This window comes from Serinus canaria, chromosome 3 (assembly GCF_022539315.1).
Source record: "Serinus canaria isolate serCan28SL12 chromosome 3, serCan2020, whole genome shotgun sequence".
NCBI classification, from domain to species: Eukaryota; Metazoa; Chordata; class Aves; order Passeriformes; family Fringillidae; genus Serinus; species Serinus canaria.
In genome coordinates, this window is record NC_066316.1 from 96,714,500 (window position 1) to 96,732,441 (window position 17,942).

A 17,942-nucleotide genomic window follows, 5' to 3' on the forward strand; every position below is an offset into this window, starting at 1 on the left:
TCATGAGCTTTGAGAGAGACATTTTTCCTTTCATCAAAGTCCCATTGAGTGTCCTGACTCTCCTGCCTGAGAAGGCAGGAATTGATAGCAGAAACACCATGCACGGTTTTAGACAAATTTTTAGAAGCTGGTAATGCTGTGGGAAAAAGGCACAGTATAGTGAAGAAAATCTAGCAAAGAACTGGCCTCTCTAGCTTCCATGTGCTAGCTCCAGGCACTAGTGAAGTCCTACCTGATGAAATATCAGTTTGTATATAAAATTGCTTGGAAACTCTACAGAAAATAATAGTAAAAATCATGAGTTTGAAACTGTAGCTGTAGTGGAGATAAATATTTCATGCCTTCTGAGAGAGCCTGCCTGTCACCTCCTAGCATCTGACTTTGGGGAAATTGTCTTGCAACCTTATTTTTGGGAGAGGAATGGCTAAACCTGCCTTACATTTCACTCCTGAAGTTTGGTATTTGCTTGCAAGCAGCTTCCTCACCTCCCAGACTGATAGCAGCACTCACTACTGATACACTGGGTGAGCCCGTGGCTACACCTCATGCTATAGCAGGATGGGGTCAAACACACACCAAAATTCACTCTTTGTGCCTGTCCATAGGTTATATCTGGCAGGCAGCCCAGGAACATGGACCAAAAGGAACTGTAGCATGTTCCAACTTAGCCCTAATTAGGATACTGAGGAAACTGGTCCCAAAGTCTGTTTTGACTCCAAGGAAACCTTTCCCAGAGATCGAGGTTGCTTCTATGTCTCCTACACAATACATCCACATTAGCACTTCAGCTTGGATCAGCAGAGTGCTGTGGCAGCTTTCCTCCTGACCACCCCTCCTTACCATGCTTTGCTTCACGTGCTGAAACAGCCCTGGCATCTATCAACTGGACTCCATCCAGACAAAGCTACACAAAAAATCTGGTGTAAGAGTGCACTCATTGCACTACAGCTGCTAACATGAGGCCAGTCAATGTGACCAGATTAGAGCTGGTCTAAAATAAATCTCTGAAATACACAGAGGGCACACACTGGTCCCCTGCGCCAGCTCCGCTGTGCTACAGATCACTCCTACTTGTTCCAGGCCACCTGCTAAAGTAGACTCAACCCAAAGAGGCTGCACTGCTGCTTTCTGACCCTCTCACTGTTTAAATGGGTGAATTGTGCCATTTTAGGCACCATATGGTATCCCTGCAGGCCTCCAGCTGCCACTCTGCAGATCAACAGCTCAACCAAATGTCTCGTGTCATATCTGGCAGCCCCACGCAGACATCTCAGATACCTTAGGGAGACTAACTGCTGTGGATGTCTATGTTTAGACAACTGAATACCATTTTTTTTAACATCTATTCCCCTCTAGACCAAAAAAATTGAAGCAAATGAGATTAAAAATGAGAATGCAGATGCTTGAAATACTATGGTGTGTTTTATGAAATAAAATACACAATATAGAAAAAATTAAATAATAAAAATAGAATTTCTTGAAAAATTAATTAAAACTCTTTTTTAAAATAATCTAAACATTATACAAAGCTTAATCTGACAACAACAAAAGTATTGTTTTGTCCTTCAAGAAACAGCTGAATTTTAAAAATTGCATTTATTATTCAGTGAGGCCTGAATTAACTGAATTTAACAGAATTATTGCAAAGCTTGAGATTCACTTCCTGTTTGTGTAATTTACTGGACTAATTCCCCAGATGCTTTGAGGGCTGTAGCATCAGAGTCTTTGCAGGACCATATCCTAAAGCTAGCAAATGAATAAATTAATAAATTACTAATAGTAATAAATGGAATAATAGTAATAAATGAAACAGGCTTTGGCATGTTTTTGTCCTGAGGGTGACAGACAGAGAGCAGCCCTTCTCTGTTACTAGCAAACTCCTGGTGTCCAGCATGGGCTGCTGCAGGTAAGCAGGGATGCTCTCTGGGCTGACCACACCCAGGACTGGCTGGCAGAGGCTGGTGGCCATGGGCCAGCACTGTATCGTGGCTTAACCTCCCTTACACAGGATGTCTTAAACCCTCAAAGTTGCAGAAAAACATTCACATGCCCAGGAACCAACTTCTGAATCTGCATGGAAAGATTGGGAGATTGCAGGTCTTTCAAACACTGAAACATTAAAATCCTGACCTCTCGTGGTCATCAAACTGTCCAGCAAAAGCTTCTGTCAGTTTCTAACCCAGGTGATGCTCTTGCTGGGTGCAGGATGGCCATTTGTGTATTCCTGCTCCCAGACCTGCCTGTGTGCCAGGAGTCATTGACAAACCTCACATTTGAACATCTCTGTGGGTCCAGAGGAGGCCACAAATGAGATCAGAGGGCTGGAGCACCTCTCCTACAAAGGCAGGCTGAGAGAGCTGGGGCTGTTCAGCCTGGAGAAGTGAATGCTTTGGGGAGACCTTAAAACAGCCTCCAGTACCTAAAAGGATCTTTTAAACAAGAGGAAGACTTTTCACATGGGCAGATAGTGACAGGACAAGGCAAAATAGTTTTAACCTAAAAGAGGGGAGATTTAGATTAGATAATTGGAATAAATTCTTTTCTGTGTGACCGTTGAAGCACTGAAACAGGTTGCCCAGAGAAGCTGAGGATGGCTCATCCCTGGTTGTGTTCAAGTCCAGATTTAATGGAACCCTGAGAAACCTGATCTCGTGGGTGGTATCCCAATCCACAGCAGGAGGTTTGGAAACAGATGATCCTTAATGTCCCTTCTAACCTAAGCCTTTTTTTTTTTGATTCTGTGGTTTGTCCTAAATGTAAATGAAGTGCAGTCTTTTTAGACACTATAGACAAAAACCTGGCAGAAATGCCACAGAAATGGGAAGCATGGGAGTGGGTCTGCACATTAACACAGCAGCACAGAGCTACTTGCAGACCTTTAATTCTAACAAGGATTTGAGAAAGGGAATGTTTGTTTTATCTGCCTTGCTTTGCTGTTCTCCAGGTCTGCATCAGTAGCTTTGGGTTATAGAAAAATTTAGACTATTAATATATTCTGCATGTGTGCAATTGATAATGTCTGATGTCAATTTTTGCAGATATATATTAATTGCACTATTTCAAATATGAACCTAAACTTCTAAGAACCCAGCATCAAAACCCAGAAAGTCTGGCTTCATGTGTAAGTCTGTGTAAGGAGAAAAGGAAAGTGGAGTTTCTCAGGATGAGTGATCTTTTACCTGGACAAGCTAAGGCTACACAATATTTAGGACAGGCATATATTTGCACCCTGATCATTCATATGCAGTAGTGTCTTCCATATAAGAATTTCCTCTATCCAGGACTGAGTACCTGAATGCTTTATAATTTCTAAAATAATTGAGGCATCTACAAGTATGCATTTTCAGTCTGCATGTATAACAAATCCAAAGGCTGCTGAAATAAAAATAATATATGAACCAAAACAGTATCTATTTCTAGAATTTATAAATTTATAGACTGTGTAAATTATATATTAATAACATAATCAAAACCATTAAACAGTGCATAATTAAAATATAATTTTAGAAGTTTTTCTTTCTATCACCTTGTATATACAGACTGGACATAGGAACTACAGTACTGAGTATATTATTATTTAGAAGACAGATTCATTGGTAGTTGCATTTGCTTAAAACAGGAAAGTAAGTTAAAGTGTTTTAAATCAAATTTACATTTTAAGACTTTTTTTTCTGGAACTGCGGCCTTATCTCTGACCTCACAAAGGCTTATCCATATGTTTAGTTTCACACTTAGGAGTAACAATAGTTAAACTAATGTACACAAAAATAAGCTTTTTAAAAAGCTTAAAAAATAAGCAGATCTGAAGTCTTGATGTAGTCTGCAGTCACATTCAACCTGTTTGAACACCCACACAAGAAAAAAAGATGAACTGAAAAAGTGCAATCATTCCCACTGCTCAGAATCTCTGTGGTTTTTTATTTCACATTCTCTCAAAAGAATACTAGTTCTCATTAACAAATATTAATAGGATAAAGAAAAAGTTTTGTAAAAAATATTTTAGTGATCATTTATAAGTTTTTAGTTTCGGATTCTCCTCAGGTCTCTGTTTCTCATTTGCTGGCATTGTCTGGGTTCCCTCTGAAAATAACTGATTTTTCATTAGAATATATAAACAGGCTTGGACTTTATTACTTAGAGCCCTTGGTTTACTGGCACTCATTTACAACACTTTTTTTTCCAGTGCCCATCACAGCAACAGCTGCTCATCCTCTATTCCATAAAAAACCTTAACACTGGGCACTGGATTTTCTGCTCCTAAATGTTATAATCATTTTATGGTTTTAGTGCTGATGATATTTCAGCCTCTCCTTGGGCAGCTAATGCTCCTGATGCAGTGCAGTAAATTTTGGTACACAATGGGTTGGGGAATAGGTTCTCCTGGTGATGAAGATGCAACATGATAGCATCTCAAAATGTCCTGGTGTCAGAAAGCACTCTGAGGCACTTCATGCATGACTGTAGTATGCCTGTTTCTTTACAAACAATGCTGAATGATGTGAACAGCATTTTGCCTTATACAGAAAAGTAGAGTAGCAACCACAAAACAGATAACCTGCACAGATTACTGTTGACAGAATAAAACCGTATTCAGTATTTCTTTGAGACAAAACACATCACTGTGTTTTGCAGGTACCAAAATAGTGGGGTATTCAAAGTATCTTTTAAGTGCTACTACACAAAAGTTGCTTTCAAAAAGCAAAGTGTTTCCTAATTAGTTGTAGAACAGTCTTGAGAACCTCTTCTTTGGAGGGGCTGGCATCAACCTCTTGGCATGCAGGATTCACCATTCTTCTGTAAGACTCTTCAACTCTAAAAACAAAACAAGAGAAATTAAACTTCAAAATGCAGGGATATGAAATGAAATTAGTCATCAGTCTCAGAAGACAGCGCTCACACTGCAGAGACAGAGAACAGAAAATCTAATATGAAGCTAAGAGTGAAATCTCCAGCAAAGAGCAATAAACCATTAGTAACTATTACAATGTAAATCTCAAACCAAGTAGTTTCCTCGACATTGATTCCCCAGAGCTCCAGCCATATTAACAAGACATGGCATAAAGTATTTCTTTCTTACAGCTTATCACTGGATACAGTTTGGCATATCAGTAGAGTGGAAGTCTGCTTCTAGCCCCTGGATTAATTTTTTTTCCGTTTCTGCTAAGGTATCTCTGAACTATATGGCATTGCATTGTGTATTGTGCTCGTTGACGGATCTCAGCTTTCACTCACTAGATTACAGAGTTGACATATCATTCAACTCCTTCCTCTGATTAACTAACCAGCTGAATAACAGGATAAAATACAGGATGAAAACCTCCTCACTTAGGCTATAAGCATAAATCAGAACCCTCCCACATTGTGCCTTTGAGGGCGTGAATGTGGATGTGAATATTATTGTCTATGTTCCCATAATGCCATTCAGGACAGAAGTCACAAGACAAATCAAGGAAGATTCTGGATGTCCTCATATTCAGATTGACATAATAAACATTTTAATCCTGTTACTGCATAATGAATAGGCAGTAACAGGATTTATATGTAAAAGATGCTTAAATGGTAGTCTGTTCCCTAGCTAACTCATCCCTCTGCAGGTCACTCTATATGAGGTATGTGTCCACACAGAATTTCTGTCAAAATTAAGGAATCACAGAATCATAGAATGTTAAGGGGCTGGAATGGACCTTAAAGATCATCTAGTCCCAATCCCCCTACCATGGGCAGGGATACCTCCCACCAGACCAGGTTGCTTAAAGCCTTATGCAACCTGACACTGACCACTGACAGAGTTGGGGCATCAAAGCATCTCTGGGCAACTTTTTTCAGTAGATCACCACACCCATAGTTAAAAATTTCTTCCTAATAGCTAACCTAAATTTTCCTTCTTTCCATCTGTATCCATTACTCCTTGTCCTATCACTACAGTTCCTGATGAAGAGTCCCTCTTCTGGCTTCCCTGTAGGCCCCTTCAGATACTGGGAGGTTGCTATGAGGTGTCCACTCAACCTTCTCTTTTCCAGGCTGAACAGGCCCCCTTCCTCAGGCTCTTTGTAGAAGAGGTGCTCCAGTTCTCTTATCAATTTTGTGATCCTCCTCTGAGCTTGCTCCAACAGTTCCATGTCCTTCTTATGTTGGGGACACCAAATCTGGACTCAGCACTCCAGGTGGGGTCTCACAAGAGCAATGTATAGGAGGAGAATCCCCTCCTTCAACCTGCTGGCCATGATGCACAGAGCCCAGGGCACAGGTGGCATTCTGGGCTGTGAGTGCACATTGCCAGCTCATGATGAGTTTTTCATCAACTGTCAGAACCCAGGAAATTCCTCTGGCTGCCCTGGAGGACTCGAGCCCCTGCCAAGGGGCTCAGAGACCTTGGCACAGAGCCTAAGATGCCTGTGCCTTTGATTTAGTCCTTGGAAAAAACAATTACCAATGTTACATGAAGAATTACACGCCACAAAAGTTTAAGTAGAATGACAGTGAACTTATAGAAAAGTTCACTGACAGTGAACTTATAGGGTGAAAAATAGATTTTTGGGGTTTTTAGCATGGGGTTCAGGGGGGAAGATGGGCTTTCTCCTTCTCCTTCTTCTTCTTGGCCTCCATCTTCTGCTGTGATATTGGCACTTTTAGATTGGTTTAGAGAAGAAGCTCACTGTCTAACATAGGTGATAGGTATTGGAAAATAACTGTAAATATTGTACACATAGTTTTTAGTATAAAAAGATAACACTGCCCGGAGGAGGCAGAGTGCCTCTGACTGTCTTGGTGAGTGGACCTCAGCAGGACAGAGAAAACAATTTTATAGATAAAATACAATAAACAACTTTGAGACCAAGAACTGAAGAGTTCTGACTCCTTCTTCGACCGCTGGGCTGGGAAAAGAGACGTTCAAACTTATCTCATGGTCACTCTGACCAGCTAGAGTCCCGAGAATCAACCATCACAGTCATTCTCTGTAGGACACTCTCAGTCACTTCTCCATCCAACCTGTAGAAGTGCTCGGGATGGCCACAACCCAGGTGTAGGACACTGTACTTTCCTTTGTTGAATTTCATGAGGTTTACACAGGCCCATCTCTCAGGCCTGTCCAGGTTCCTCTGAATGGCATCCCTTCCCTCCAGTATGTCCACTGCACCACACAGCTTGGTCTTGTCAGCAAAGCTGCTGAGGGTGCACTCACTTCCACTGTCCATGTCAGCAAAAAGATGCTGAATAGTATCAGCCCCAGCAGCGATTCTAGGGGACACCACTTGCCATCGTATACGATATGGACAATAAGCCATTGCCCACAACCCTTTGTGTGCTGCCATCCAGCCAATTCTTCATTCATTGAATGGTTCACTGATCAAATCCATGTCTCTCCAATCTGAAGATGAGGATGTCATGTGAGACACCATCAAACTGGACTTTGCAGAAGTCCAAGGCAGATGTCATCAGTTGCTCTGCTCCATTCACCAATGTTGAATTTGTCAAGCAAAATCTCCCCTTTGTAAAGCCACTTTGGCTTTACAAATTATAGCCACTTTTGATTCTACAATATTTTGAAGGTACACTATCACTAGAAATTTAAAATCCTAAAGGAAGATTTCAGCCTTGCTTGTAGATATGGAAACCAATATTCAGTGTCTCTGCTGAGGTGTCTGCATGAACACTGGGTATTTGAGTTTCTACCTTAGACAAAGATGATCTGATCAATACATTTGGCAGAGCCTAGACAGCAACTCAGCACACCCTGAAGCAGGATACCTAGGGTGCCATTCAGTTGCTTATATTAATGCTTGAGATGCTCTGGACTATCTCATTTAGCTTCCTAGCCCAGGAAGTCTTCCACAGGTGCTGCATCATATCTCATATCAAAAGGCTTTAAATACTTAAGCTTAGATCACTGAGCTCCAAACGAGTGGTGAGATAAATCACTTTGAAGGCTTCATTGAATATATTGACTATACTGGTACCTGAAACACTTTGTACAACTAAAGACATCTACAAGAGGATGTTTAAATTTTATTCTCTTAATCTGGAGCTCAATTCCAGAAATTCCTGGGGAAGCTGTGTGTTTCAGCTTCTTGCCTCCCAGTACCAGAACTCTTAAGTCCATCTCCTTCATGACCTCACTGAGAAAGATAAAAGCAGCAAAGCAAAATAAAAAAAAAGCAGCAAAGCAAAATAGAAGTATTTTAACTCAAAGCTCCTTTACAATTAAATTATACATCTGCATCTTTCAAACACTTTCAGTTAGAAGTGAGAGAATTTACCCTCCCTGACAGCCATGCAGTCTTTCCAAAAAAAACCAAAAACCAAACAAAAGCTTACACAAAGGAAATTCTTGTGGAAATTCTTGTAGCAATAATGTGAGAGGCACATTTGTTATTGATCCCACAGGAGCCAAGATTGCCTCCAGCCTCTTATTCCCCATTAAAGGAATTACCTTTGGCGAAACGAGCTGTTAGCTTCCAACTCAGCTTCCTCCTTTGTTTTCTCCAGCCCTCGATGCTGAAGTCTCCGGACTCGTTCTTCAGGGTCAACAGTCAGGAGAAGAACAAGATCAGGTTTAAGCAGATCTTCAGGCCACTGATACACCTCGTCTTGAGCTGGTGGAAGATCCTGGACTTCCCCACTTGTTTCAGTGGCAATTGCGTAGGCAGCTGTGCTGTGCCAGTATCTGTCAGGAAAATACAAAATGGAGGGAGAGAAATTCTTCAGTAATATAGGAGACAGCATTATAACAAGTCACTAATGATGAGATAGGTGACACCATGGCTTTGAAGGGAAATCCAAATAACAGTTCTCTGCTACCCGTTATTTCTTAACAATAATAATAGTCAGTGCACTATTCAGAGCTAATGTGAACTGTTAATTACAACATTATGCAGAGACTGTTTCAGATACTCATAACAAAAGACAGTCTCCTCATATATTGAGACAGGTCAAAGAAGAGTTACAATATATCTCAAAATCCTTTACTCTGAGTCCCCTTTTTTGTGGTTCCCATCCTACTTAATGCAATAGATTTGGTAGAGAACATGAAGTCTTCACAAACATGTGAATGAACACAGGCATTACTAATGTTACTAATTTCACTTGCATTTAACATTCTCCCTACTACAAGGCACTGCGTTTGAAAGATTTCAGTGGATTTGGGGCTGGTTGAAAACAGCGCTCACAGGCAAACAATGTGTGCATGTGTGTCTGTGTGTTCTGTAGCTGGAGGTTACAGTACACCTACTGAAATAAGCTAGAGGGTTCAAAGTACATCTAGATTTTTTTATGAACAGTAATAATGAAAGCTGCCTACAGTTAGTGAAAACCAGAAAAAACACAACCCCCCCCAAAAAAAAAAGTAGGAAGTATATATCTGTGTTTAAATTCACAAAGAGTAAGTCTACCTAAAACTCAGTCATTCCAATCCACCCCTATATGAGACACACCTTAGAGACAGGTCTCCTTTGGTTTGTCACAATGCCCTGGTTTAGGTCAGGATGCACAGTCTGTGCCTTCACTATTCCTAACTGAAGATGTAACAATTTTCATGTGTCCTAAAGCTAGTTATGAGCATTACACTGATTGAAGTTCCCTATTTTACTGTTATCACAAGAGTTACTCTTTAAAAGATACAATATTTATCTGTCTCTCTGCAGAGTGCTTCCAAAAAGCCCCTAAACAAACTACAAAAACCCCAAAACAAAACCCCTGAAGAAACACATAGACCATCACTGACTGCCTGTAACACTGAACTGTATGATGGCACTGATATAAGAGGGCTTCTTAAACACACAAACCTGTCTATGATCACAGGTGCCTGAGTGGATGCTTTCGCTATCTCTGAAGCCAGAATGTAGTTGCCCGCAGCATAAAATGCTCGTTTAATGGGTGTTTGCTCATCATCAAATACAGTCCTCCAGTGGCTGATGCAGGCTGGTGGGGACCGCAGCAGAATGCCATTCAGGGCGTCCTTAACAGCCTGGGTCACTGTGGTTTTGCCTGCATTTCATTTACAGAAGGAAACATTCATTATATTATTTACCAGATACATCTGAGTTTTAAAAACTGAAAAACGCTCCTGTCTGTTCATGTGGAGTGCAGGTTCTGACATCTAAATATGTAACCTGAGCATCTTGTCATAAGGTTTGCAGTGGAAAATGATTCTGTCTGGTGGCAGGAATTATTACTCCTCTTCCTGCTCTCTGGGAATTATTACTCTTCCAACCCTTCCTTTAGCCAGCTTTCAGTTTTCATTCCCTTAAATGCATTAGGTGCATGGCAATTTCTCTATATATTTATGGCAATTTCCCTATCCATTCATTTATAATATTTTTCTCGGTTGCAATTTATGTGAATGCTGGTCATCCAGTTCCTTCTTTTTAGGAAGGAGGATTTTTAGCTCTCTTTAACTGACAAAGTCAGAAAACAAGGTTAGTCAGAAGCAAGTAATATTTCTCTCTTAGACAAACTGCTGACAATTCTCCAGACTACCACTAGTTTAGTTATTTATTTGAAAACTCTCCAGTAAAAGTATGTTTCATCATCTGCACAAGAAACTTAATTTTCAGTACTCCACTCTGTATTCTTTCATTTGCATAGGTAAGGAATTAAACCACTGAATGTAAATTAGTAAAGACTAATCTTTTACAAGTAAGAGAAGACAGACTGGCATTTGCAATTATTAATTCCATATCTGTCACAGGTTTCCGAGATTTTTTAAATTTTATTTTAAAGCCTTATGCCTAATAAAAAACATAGCAGTTGCTCCTTTGAACAATTTCTTATATGTGGCTCTTCAACCACACATTGCTCTTACCTGTGGCATCCAGCCCCTCAAAAACTATGACGGGAAAACCTCCCTTTTTTTGGTGCTCTGGGCATTTCTCCAGCAGGTCGAGTACTGCTTCAGCCTCTGGGATCCGTTCTGCACACTGAAAGGAGAGATCACAGAATGTGTTGGGTCGGAAGGGACCTTTAAAGACCATCTAGTCCAACCCCCATGCGATGCACTGGACCATCCTAAACTAGATCAGGTCTCTTAGACCCCTGTCAACCTGACCTGGCATGTTTCAAGAGATGGAACATCCATCACCTCTCTGGACAACCTATGCCAGTGTTTCACCACCCTCATCGTAAAAAACTTCTCCTTTACATCTGGTCAGAACCTGCCCTACCTTCGTTTGAAACGATTACCCCCCGCGTTTCGGGGCAACCCGCCCGCCCCACGGCGCTGGAGAGCCAAACGCGGGCTCCGCGCCCGCCGGGCTGACCTGGCGCAGGCGCTGGCGGAGGGCGCTGGCGGAGGGCGGCAGGGCGCGGACCACGGGCCGGGGGCGCGGGGAGCCCGGGGCGCAGCGCCCCAGCATCGCCGGGAGCCGGGAGCAGCGAGCCGAGAGCAGAGAGCAGAGAGCCGGGGGCAGCGAGCCGGGAGCCGGGGGCAGCGAGCCGGGAGCCGGGGGCAGCGAGCCGGGAGCCGGGAGTAACGAGCCGAGAGCCAGGAGCAGAGAGCCGGGGGCAGAGAGCCGGGAGCCCAGAACCGGACCAGCAGCACAGCGAGGGGCGGGCGGAGGCGGAGGAGGAGCCAGCGGGAAACGAAACTGGCCCGGCCGTCCGGGAAGCGCTGGTTTGCGGGAAGCAGCGCGGAGCAAGGGACAGCTCCTCGGAACGCCCTTCTGCCTTCCCCGCCCCGCGTCACTGGCACCGGGTTGAACGGGTTCGGTCCCGCGGGGAATGTGTCTGTGCGCGGACGGATGCCAGCAATCACGGGATGTAAGGTCCCAGCCTCGGGATCTGGCCTGGCCGCCCGCCAGCAACAAAGGGTCGCATTCCCACGGGCTCTCGTGGCTGAATCCCGGCGGTCTTCTTAAAAAAAAAAAAAAAAAAAAAAAAAAAAAAAAATAGAATTGCAAAATATGCTCCACTGCTTAGGACTGGCCCAAAATGACAAACAAGTCCTAACCCAAACTGAACTACTTTGTTATGTTCCAGTGCCCAAGCAGGCATATCAGTAACTTGACCCCATTATTTGGTAATTCAGTGCCTTTATAATGATTCCAACAGACACAAATAATTTGGGGAGTAAACTGGACTTTTAAAAGCCTGTTTACATTTTCCAAGCAATTTTGCAATGGCCAATTTCAGCTTTCATCAGCTCAAATGTAGGAACCTGGAATACTTGGAACAAATAGCAATAGCACAGACTTAGTCTCATGACAGCTGCTGTGAGTAATATTGCCTAAAATGTAGTTTTTGAGTTTTCAGAAGATGTAACTTAAATTGTTGAAGAACCTGCATCTCTTTATAAAACTCCTCTTTTTCAATAGTTGGAGAATTGCCAGAGATATCTGAAGTTAAACTTCTGACATGTTTTTTGAACTATTAGACTCTACAAGAAATTCCTTAGAAACCTGTCTTCCTCTGGTCATCTCAAATGCCTGCACAAATACCTTTTAGTTAGTGTAACTGCAGGGAGAGGGGAGCAGCTGGTAGGCAGTGCCAGTTGCAAATCATCTGTACTAGTAGGAAACTGCCCATCCCAAAGAAGATAATGGAAGTCTGGGCCAGAGCCACAACTGGGAGCATAGCCTTGGAAGCTCTTCAATACAGTCCCAGCATCATGAACCAAAATTCATTTGGTTCTTTTTAAGGTTGTTTCATACCTGAGAACTCCGGCACCATTCCACATGCCTCAAACACATGGGTATGTATTCCAGAAGACACAGGGCAAAACATGGTTCATTTTACAGGAAGCCAACAGATAGTTTTAAGACCATAATAATATGCACTGATTAAGAGTAGGGGCTCTTCTCAGCCAATATTTTGTCTGGCAGAATGACATGCTGTACATGCCTGGCTTATCCGTGGTCCCGTCTCCTAGACCTTGTGCTCTTCTAGCCTCCACACTGAATTAGGAATGTTTAACAGTACATCCTCCTCTTTCAGCACCTGTTGTGGACCCTTGTAGTTGGCTAAATGTGATACAATCTACCTCCACAAACCCCTGTGGTCTTCAATTCCACCAATGCTACTGTTGCATAAAAATTTTATAAGTTTTAAACTCACATCCTTATTTCAACAAGTGCCCCTTCTGATAATATTACTGATTTTGGTGAATAACAGTTCAGCATTCCGTTTATTTATTACCTACAGGACTTTTTAAAGATCACAGAGATTTCCCCTTCAGATTTTTCATGTCAGAAATGACAGCCTCTATCCCTTGGTTAGGCAGCTGCTTCATCCCCTTGATCAGTTAGAAACAAGGACAACTTCTTTAACTGTAAGGTCCTGCCAAGATGTGGAGACCTGAACTGGACCGCTAGTCAGGGTTTGGTTACACTTACCAAAGTTTCACAGACCAGGAGAGTAACGCAATCTACCTTGTTTCTGGGTGATAGTAAGCTTTAAGTTGACTTTTTTCTGTGCTGCCTTCTGCAGAGCTATTGATTTCAGAGGAGAAGCAACAGTGACTAATTGTCCTTTCTGAGCACAAATGCCACTGCTGAGCTCAGCATCAGGTACACAAGGTTTCAGTGACTCTTGCATCTGCACTGCCTCCCCTTTATCTATACTGAAACTTACCTGTCACTTTTCTGTTCATTTGTTTACTTGAGGTCCAACTGACTTGTAGCCAAGTTTCATTTCAAAAGTGCTTGTAAAGCTGGCTGAACAAATGGAAAGCATTTACTTTCATTTTCTCTTTTCCTTTTTCCCATCTCTCTGCTTTTATATAACCTTATCACAACCATTCCTGAGCCAAGCTGGTGGTGATTCCTTCATTTATAATATGCTTATGAGATCATTCATAATGGGCATGTGATGCCTGTTCTCCTGCCTAATTACTTTAAAGTACCCTCTTTCAGGATTCCAGTAAAAGTATAGGAAAAGAGAGTTGTCTTTTTATACCCAAGGTGTTTTGTTGTATTTAAAATCAGTGGAGACAGTATGACTTTTTCAGCCTCTTTACAAGGACCTTTATAATTTTGTCATCTGTATAATATGAAACAATGTTGAAGAACAAATGTGCTAATTATGTACAAAACAGGAGCATTTTTACATCTTTGAGTGTCCACTGTGCGTACATAGAGCTATAGGGATGAGATACAGAGACAACAAGAAATATTGAATATATGGCCACATGAATATTCAAAAAATTTTATTCCACACAAAGTGTAAAAAGAGAAAAAAAAACAAAACCAAACCATGGAAATTCATTAGCCTGTAACTTAAAAATATATCTAAGTGTACAGTCCTGTAAACAGCTGTCTGATACACAGGCATGAAAAACTTAAGTCAAAGGCCCATAAAATGTATGGGTACACAGAATACACACAAATAAAACTGCTCTTTTAATGCAGAATATACTTTAGAGGATATATACTTTAAAGAATATCTATAGAGGGCCCTCCAGTAAAGAAAAAGATCTGGGGATAAGACCATAAGAACACAGAAGTCAGTACAGTGTCAGGCCAAGAGAGATTCCTCTTCTGCCCATGACAGTGGCCACTGTCAGATGTTTGGGGAAGGCTACAGAAAGGACACAGAAGTGTCCTTCTCTCAACATACTTTTGTCAAGAAAGGATCTGATGATCCTTTAGATCCCTCCCTGATCTTTTCCTAGATCATACAAACCATCTTTTTAATACTTCCTAAATGGGAAATCCCATAGGCACTATTAAGGGCCCATGGTGTACTTCTTTCAAATGTGCCTAATCTGTATCTATATTCATATTGTGTTTCATATGTCTTTCATAACTTAATTGCATGTGGGTTTGAGCTTTCTGTTTGGTAATTTCCCCTTGGATTTTTTCATTCCAAGGAGAGCTGAGTCACTTCAAGGACAAGGTCCTTGACAGATTTGCATTTATAGTGCTGCAGATGCAATGAGAAAGAGATAGTTTCCAGATGAAACTAGAGCAAGAAGTAAGGCATTTACCAAATGCTAAAATTGCATCTGACATTGCATGATTTGCATGAGCTGCTTGGTTGTCCTTGGACTGTTTTTGGTGCTCCCAGGTGACATGATATGACTCCTCCTTTAACCTTTTTTATGTTACTGGTTTCTATCAGTAGTTTGGTTTGCCTAGCAAAATACTGTTTGACTGGAACTGCCAAATGGCCACTCTGGAGAAAACAATACATTTATTTCAAATATAAAATTAGATTATTTCAATAAATATTATATAGTTGTTTTCAAGGTTTTGCTTTCCTAGCAACTAGGCACAAGAGCATTATCTATGTTTATCCATTTGGATTCTTCCATGCTAGTTGTGTACTTATTTATTATCTAGTGCACCATTAATAACATTACTCAGTAATTTTTGAAAAATTATATTAATCTTTAAGGGGTTTTTAGATACAGATTTGGAAAACAGACTTGAGACTCCATCATGCCACTGTAAGATGGCTTCTGTAGGAAGCTAGAGGAAGAAATCCTACTTCCTAGAATTTTCAAAGAATATTTATGCTTGCTTTTCTGAGGTTCTTCCAGAAGGCATCAGGACAGACAATTTCATTACAGCTTTTGCTTCCAATATTTCCTGTAGATTAAAATCTTGTGCATAAAAATGTACATTTGTGTTTTCTTGAAGGTCTCACCATAGAGCCTGTGAGCTAAGACAGTTTGGGATGTAAAATGTGAATGTCCTTGATGCTGTTGGGATTGTATATGGGTAGAGGGCACGTCCTGGTCTGGGTTTACTTTGAGAGGCTTTACAGTAAAGCAGAGAGTGTCATCTGAAAACATACTTAGTTGAGGCAAAAAGTAAAAACTATAATTTCCATTTTTCTAAGAAAGCACTGATAGAATTACAAAGAACAGGAAGCCTTGAGTATGCTTGGGTGCAAAGTTCTCTGCATGTTTTGTTCCTTGAAACAGAGATGTGTGTTTTCAAAGAAAAACAGTCCAAAAATGCTAATGTTTTCATTTTCTGATTTATTGAGCAATATTTTTCTGACATGTTTTTGGAGTGTTTGGGTATCAGATGTAATTTTTGTGTCAAGAGAAATTGATAATCATCAAGGATTCTTTACTGACTTTGGAAATTAAGTATTTTGAACCTACTTTTTCTGGCCAGCTGAGGTACTAGGCAACAAGCTCAGGGCTGGTCATGAGCCTTCCACCTCAAAGAAGAGAGAAAGACTATAGTTCCTACACCTGCATTGGCTTAACTTGACAGGAACAAGGGATATGAATGAGGACAGAAAGGAATTTGAATTGGGGCTAGAGAAGGTAACACGTGAAATAGGGCTCCTACCATGCAACAGAAGGGATGTATGGAATGAGGAGGAAACAGGGCATATCAGAATTCTCCAAATTAATTGAAACATTGAAGCTACCAATTATCAACTCCAATGTCAGATTTCAGTTTAAATTTGAGTTGTCTTGTCCACCTCCCTTTCCAATCATATTTTCAAGTTTGTGATCAAAAAACTCTTTATTTATTAGAATAGCCTGCTTTTATCCTTAATCTTGTGTTTTACATATACCTCAAGGAACTGGAAGGGCACATAGTTAACTCCTGCTGGAATAATCTCAGCTCACAGCCTCTGAGACCATGTTGGAAAGCCTCAGAAGTGAGATGTTTCACATCATGCTGCAGCAATACCTTTGTGAGGGGGCATTACTGGAGCCAGACACAGCAAGAAGTTTCTCATCCTGCCCTAGTAGTAGGAGCCTGTTCCAGCATGAAACAGCTGATAGAGACAATAAAAACCATTCAAACAATAAAAACTGCTCAAAATGGTTTTTGCTGATCCAGACATTATTCAGCCAGAAGATCACCTCCAGGAAAGTGAAGGAAAGATGATGAGAATTTGATGATAGCCAATGACAGGCCTAATTAACACTTCTTATTCACAAGCAGGTTTTGTTTCCCATGAAAATTGCACAGGATGAAGATAGTTCTACCCCTTTTTGCGAAGGGGGAAAAAAGGGAAATAAAAAGAAGGGAAGATGAGGGCAAGACTGCTTGGCTACATCAGCAGTTCTGGCTGGGCCGGTCAATGGAAGTGAGGGAAGCTCCATTTTAGACCATTGACAACATGCAGGTGGAAGGTGTTAAGATTTGAGTATGACTGCACCTTGGCAGTAGTGGCAATGTTAAACAGCCCACACAAGAGTGAGGACAGGCTGAGTGATCAAAATGAGGCAGCAAATTTGTGACAATCCTGTTGGTGTGTCTGGACACACTGGAAGACTGAAGATAGCAACCGATATTATCATGGAGGGGTTCCTCTTCCAGCAGTTCCTTCCTGTTGTACCACCAAGGAATTGAGGAATGTGGAAACTGGCAGGTTTGTCCTGGTCTTTCCTGGTGTTACCATGAGTGGGGAGCCACCAATGTCTCACCTCAGGCTGCCAGCTGTTCCTGCTGTTCAAACCATGTGCTCAACTACGTGCAGTAGCTTTGCTTGAGGAGCATTATTGAGACCAGGAATCAAAGAACCTGTAATTACTTTCTTTTCATGTATCTGAAGCCATCAGGCTCCCTCACTTGGGTTGCTCTTCCATGCAAAACTGTTTAAACTCCAAGGAGCTCTTGCATGCCTGACAAAGGTGCAGTGCAGTTATACAAGCTCAGTTTCCCTCCTGCTACACGAGTTTAACAACAGGAGCCAAAGTCACTGAGACCTCACACACCAAAAGGGGTCCCAGGTGCTAGACCCACTGAAACCCCGAGGTGCTCAAACCTGCTCCCAGCCCCGGACAGTCGGCGGGTTCTGCGGTGGCCGTGGCCGAGAAGCGGCTCTGGAGCGTGGGGACTCTGGAGTCACGGGTGGGGAAGGAGGGAGAAGGAAAACACCGCGTCTCGGTGCCAAGTTTCGCTTCTGGGAGAAGGGAAAACGAAACTGAGCTGTTCCCCGCTGTCCTGCAGGGCGGGGCGGGACGGGACGGGACGGGAGGGGAGGCGGTCACCGCACATTTAAGTGCGGAGCGCCGGACCCCTCTCTGCAGCCTG

General features: G+C 41.9%; 1 protein-coding gene across 1 annotated transcript; it reads right to left on the reverse strand.

Moving 5' to 3' along the window:
- Window positions 1-3,409: 3,409 nt before the first annotated feature.
- Window positions 3,410-11,679, reverse strand: CMPK2 (cytidine/uridine monophosphate kinase 2). Its single transcript, XM_030236444.2, has 5 exons — window positions 11,256-11,679; window positions 10,802-10,916; window positions 9,783-9,984; window positions 8,432-8,665; window positions 3,410-4,812 (listed from the first exon to the last, which is right to left on the reverse strand). Exons 1-5 carry the CDS (start codon window positions 11,349-11,351, stop codon window positions 4,692-4,694), a joined length of 768 nt encoding a protein of 255 aa, XP_030092304.2. The 5' UTR covers window positions 11,352-11,679; the 3' UTR covers window positions 3,410-4,691.
- Between the last annotated feature and the right edge of the window lie 6,263 nt (window positions 11,680-17,942).

Excerpts from the sequence above, each read along its gene's own strand:
- CMPK2 (XM_030236444.2), bottom strand. The coding sequence starts at position 11,351 with ATGCTGGGGCGCTGCGCCCCGGGCTCCCCGCGCCCCCGGCCCGTGGTC. Across the intron at positions 9,985-10,801 it reads TGAGGGGCTGGATGCCACAG|GCAAAACCACAGTGACCCAG; the intron begins GTAAGAGCAATG and ends AATGAAATGCAG. Across the intron at positions 8,666-9,782 it reads GCACCTGTGATCATAGACAG|ATACTGGCACAGCACAGCTG; the intron begins GTTTGTGTGTTT and ends TTTTCCTGACAG.